General features: G+C 47.0%; 1 protein-coding gene across 1 annotated transcript in view; it reads right to left on the bottom strand.

Annotated features, from left to right (window-relative positions):
- magi2a (membrane associated guanylate kinase, WW and PDZ domain containing 2a) overlaps positions 1-5,000 on the bottom strand; it is a 257,352-nt gene that overhangs the window by 12,342 nt on the left and 240,010 nt on the right. The window contains exons 20-21 of the mRNA XM_076297085.1: positions 3,306-3,519; positions 869-1,012 (exon numbers count right to left, since the gene is read on the bottom strand). Of these exons, the coding sequence (XP_076153200.1) occupies positions 869-1,012; positions 3,306-3,519 (358 nt within the window). The remainder of the gene's footprint in view (positions 1-868; positions 1,013-3,305; positions 3,520-5,000) is intronic.

Below are 5,000 nucleotides of genomic sequence, written 5' to 3'. Positions count from 1 at the left end.
AAAAGTGACACTGGACTGAAGTACTTGAGAGAATTCCACATTTGTGCCTCTCTAACAGCCTGTGTGTGCATGCATGTGTACAAAACATCCGTGCTATTATGAATGTGTTCGGCAGTGATTGTGTGTGTATTGTGTATGCAAATATATGAAGAGAATTACTTAGATGAGCTTTGCCAAAGTTAGACAATTATTTAAACTCTCGAGTGAATTCTATGTTCGCACATTCCAACTGACAGTCACTGATGTTTGTTTTGAAGCATGCTGTTTGTGTCCATTTCCCTGTCTTTGCTATTCAAATGTGTTGGTGGTAAACAGGTTATTTCATTCTTCTACAAAACTACAGTCAACAGACAAGGTACTGTAGACTTCTCTCACAGCCAATTGCCAGTGGCATTTGTTTGGCTGTTGTGCAGATTGTGCACAGTATTTATCACAAAGCTTTCTTATTTGGCAGCTTTCTGTGGTGACACATTCATTTACTGGGTTTTATTTACAGGCCTATTTATAATGAGCTTTTAAAAGAAGCCCAAATTGTTGTAAATAAGGGCAAGTCTAAATTGGTTTTAAAGATTTGAACAGTTGGAGGACAACATTTTGTTTTATCTGTGAAAGAAAAGGCAGTTACCTGCCGAGTTCAATCTGTCCATTTTGTTACTCTGTTGTCTAGATAATCACGATGAATAATTTCCATTCGTCACAGATAATATTTTGATTTTAGTTGTGGTGTGGTATGTATGTGTGTGGTATGTGTGTTTGTGTGTGTGTGTGTGTGTGTGTGTGTGTGTGTGTGTGTGTGTGTGTGTGTTTGTGTGTGTGTGTGTGTGTGTGTGTGTGTGTGTGTGTGTGTGTGTGTGTGTAATGCACTCACTCTCATCCTCCCGTTGCGCAGGGCAGGGCCATCCTCAGCTAGCCTCAGCACGAACAGGTCCATCTTGTACTCGCGGCCGCCGCGGATACTGAACCCGAAGCCTTTGGCACTCTTCTCCAGCTCCACCGTGAAAAAGTCGAAGTCCTGCAGCAGCAGAGGACACACACCCACACACACACACACACAGACAGACAGACAGACAGACAGACACACACCCACACACACACAGACAGACAGACAGACAGACAGACACACACACACACACACACACACACATTTGAAATATGACCTGGATCCATCCAATATGCCTACTCTTGCATTGCTCCAACCACAGCACCCACAAACAAATATGGCAGTTTTATAGGTCTACCTCACTTCTTTCCGCCTCTCCCCAGATTTACAGTCTATTTTTAGACAGGCAGAACCACAGTCTACCTGCAGGCATCTGTGCACACAGAGCACAAACAAACACTGCATATTTATTGTAGGCCTTTTCTGAGTTCGCTCCTATGTGTACGCCCCTGTTTGATGTCCCATAAGAGGCAACCTGACAGCTGTGTGTGTGTGTGTGTGTGTGTGTGTGTGTGTGTGTGTGTGTGTGTGTGTGTGTGTGACAGCGGCGTGTCAACAAGTGTGGGACTCTCCGAGGCACAGAGACAGAAGTGCTGGTTTAAGCTGTGCCTTGATGACAAGAGCAGCTCCGGTCCCAGCGGCTGTGTTCAATAACTGCTCAGTGAAGAGACTACAAACGTGTGGACTGTGAACGTGAATCTCCACACACTCAGTGAATGATATAACTATGATGTCGTAAAACCAGCAGTGTGTTCATATCTAACAGTGTTCATTGAGTCACTACTGTTAAAAAAAGGACAAGAGAATTGCTGAAGAGTTATGGTGTTGTAGGCAATAGGCATAAAATGTCTGTGTGTTTGTGTGTGTGTGTGGGGGGGGCCCAACAATAAATCAAAATCAATGCAACCCCCTACCCCCAATAATAATATCATCATGATAAATGAATCTGTTAGAGCATGATAAAGTGTGTTTGTGAGTGTGTGTGTGTGTGTGTGTGTGGTGGGGGGGGAACTCACGTCTTCATAATGAAACTAAGACCGTTACATTTCAAAATGAAGACACTTGCCATAGTGATGTAACGGATTCGTTGCTGTAGCTAGGTGCAGAGGCGGCGTTCAGTGCCTATCATTCAGAAACAGGAGCAGGGACGCAGCCACGAAAAGCGCACACCGTAGGCAGGTCAAACGCACACATACACTACACATACAGGGGTGGACGCAGCCCACCACACAAAAAGGATCACACACGAGGAAGACCTAAAAGGGTAACATGCTACACTAAAACACGGACATTAAAACAGTAAATAAAGGCATTAACACACACAAACAACCCCCAGAGTTCTCCCCCGTATCCCAGAATGCATTGTCCCAAAGTCCGTAGCACATAGTCCAGCTTGCCGACGTTACAGTGAGTTCGTTGGGGATGAAGTCGCTAAATATTTTAGAAAGGAAACTGATAGATACAAACTAGATACTAGATACAAACAATGTAGAGCAAGAACAACTAGCCTACCGGTATGTCGTGACACTGTTCCAGTGAGATTTATTTTGGAATTTAAGAAGACACATTTCGCGGAAACATGAGTGTGCTGCGGAGAGCAAAGGAAAGCGTGAGCAATTTGAATGGCCTGCTTTAAGTAAGGCTGAATGGCCTGCTTTAAGTACGGCTGAATGGCCTGCTTTAAGTAAGGCTGAATGGCCTGCTTTAAGTACGGCTGAATGGCCTGCTTTAAGTACGGCTGGAGTAAAACTTGGACGCTAAACCTGTATTATTTAGGCAATTAATCCCACTGATCCCTTTAGTTTGAGGCTTATGTGTACGTTGCCAAGCTTGTTCGTTGTTGCACTGTCGGTGTTGCATTAGGCTATCTTTTACAATACATGTTCTATGAGTGACATTGCCGTTTCTCTTAGTTCTTTGGGATTTAAGTTTTCTAAGGTGACAATTCGGCTTGTAGATTATTTCTCCCTCTTTTAAATTGGAGCGAGCGTGTAGCGATTTCACTGGAGTGAGAGGATTTTGAAGTGGATCGGGGAGCGAAATTGAGCGGAGCGGCCTGACGTGAATTTGAGCGGAGGAGCAGCCGAGTGAACAGCCACCTGAGCGAGGAGCGGCCGAGTGGACAGCCACCTGAGCGAGGAGCAGCCGAGTGGACAGCCACCTGAGCGAGGAGCGGCCGAGTGGACAGCCACCTGAGCAAGGAGCGGGATATACTCACCGCTCACTAGCTCTGGTGTGAGGTCAATCCCCCAATGTTTAATTCAAAGTCCCCCCCCCCCCCCCCATGTCAAACATGAGCTTGACTAATGGAGATGCCCGGGAGGCCTGGCGTCAGGTGGGGTGGTGTGAAGGAGCACGATCTCACCTGCGGCTGCCGGTAGTCAGGGATGACAAACTGCCGCGGGTCTAACTGCCGGTAGTCCATGAGTGGCGGCTGCCGGTAGTCCAGCGTGGGCGGCTGCCGGTAGTCAGCTACGGGAGGGTGCCGGTAGTCCACGGGGGGCTGGCGGTAGTCTGTGAACGGAGGCTGCCGGATGTCCGGCTTCACGTCCTGTCGAGCCTTCACCTCAGATCTGTAACTAACCAACACATTGTGCATTGTATGTAAACTGTAAACATTGTAAGCATTTAATTACAACCGTATAACCCATTAATAACAACATAATTATAAAGAAGGGTTCACTTTATCAAGATACTAATGCTGTGACATCCATATCTTTTCCAAATGTGTCTTAACAAAGCAACTTACATAATATGTCAATTATATATTACAAGGGCCATTGTCTACAGAGCAACTTGAGGGTTAAGTGTCTTGCTCAAGGGCACAACAGTGGAGGCCTGGGATTGAACCCCACAACTATTCAGGCTACTGCATGATGGCCCAGCCCCATACGCATAGCATATACCTGCTACAAGGTTTAGCACAAACATTGACCCACTTTCTGAGTGACTACTTTTAATGGATTTGAGGCCTTACTGTCGTTTACAGTATGATTACATTTCAGTCAGGACCACTTCCCTATTTGCATAATATTACATTCTCTGTTCTGGGAGCCCCCTGCCCTTCCATGTGCAAACATGGAAAGCCCAAGGCAGGGAGAGCAGCAACGATAAACCCCCCATGGGATACAACACAGAGCAGACATCAATGACTAGACATTGATAAGTCTTAAATCCTAACAGGGGGATAACAGAGGAAGATGGGGTGAAAGTGGGTTGCCAAAAGTCTTGCAGAGAAAGCGGCAGGCAGTAGGTAGGCTAATCAGCTTAGATAAGGCGCTCTGAATGATCTCCGCCAGTGCAAGAGCAGAAGATGATCAGTTGAGTAATCAGCTGAACGGTCAGCATGGCAGTCAGCTTGACCATTCAGCTGGGCCACTCAGAGATGGTGGAGGAGACTCCGTGGCCAGCCCGAGCTAACGCTCCGCTATGCTCCATTTCATGTAAGAGGCTAATGGTGTTGAGAGATGCGTTTGCTGGGGGTTGCCTGTGTGTGTGGGAGAGAGACAGAGGGAGATTGCATGCAAAGTAACAGCATGATTGGATCTTGTTTATTTTGTCAGGCTCATTTGCTGTGTGTGCCGCAAATGTTATGGTTAGTGAGATTATGCATGCACGGGAAGTACACACGCATACGCACACACACACACACACGCACGCACACACACACACACACACACGGAAGAAACAACCACACACATGCACAAGTTTTCCATCAGCCTTTACACACACACAAACTCACACACACACACACACACACACACACACACACACACACACAAACACACACACACACAGCCTCCCCCATCCCTCTATCTCTCTCTCTCTTATCTACTCGCTAAATCTTTCATGGAACACGATTTCCATTGAAAAGCACAGTGACACAATCTGCAGGAGCCGGGCGAGGCGAGCGAGCGAGCGAGTCGAGAGTGTCCGCGGGCCGGCAGCGAGGCAGATGAAAAGTCCGCCGCCACTCGGCACGGCCACCACAGCTCCCCTGCCTCCATTAAAGATGGAGGGGATGTTTTTAAGGAGCAACGGGCCGCTGAATTATTCAGGC

Source organism: Alosa pseudoharengus, unplaced genomic scaffold (assembly GCF_046254945.1).
Source record: "Alosa pseudoharengus isolate Yale_2024_CS ecotype anadromous, Long Island Sound unplaced genomic scaffold, YU_APseudo_1.1 YU_APseudo_1.1_scf_20, whole genome shotgun sequence".
NCBI classification, from domain to species: domain Eukaryota; kingdom Metazoa; phylum Chordata; class Actinopteri; order Clupeiformes; family Clupeidae; genus Alosa; species Alosa pseudoharengus.
The sequence above is the reverse complement of the archived record's forward strand: the minus strand, read 5'-3'. Positions and strand labels throughout refer to the sequence as shown.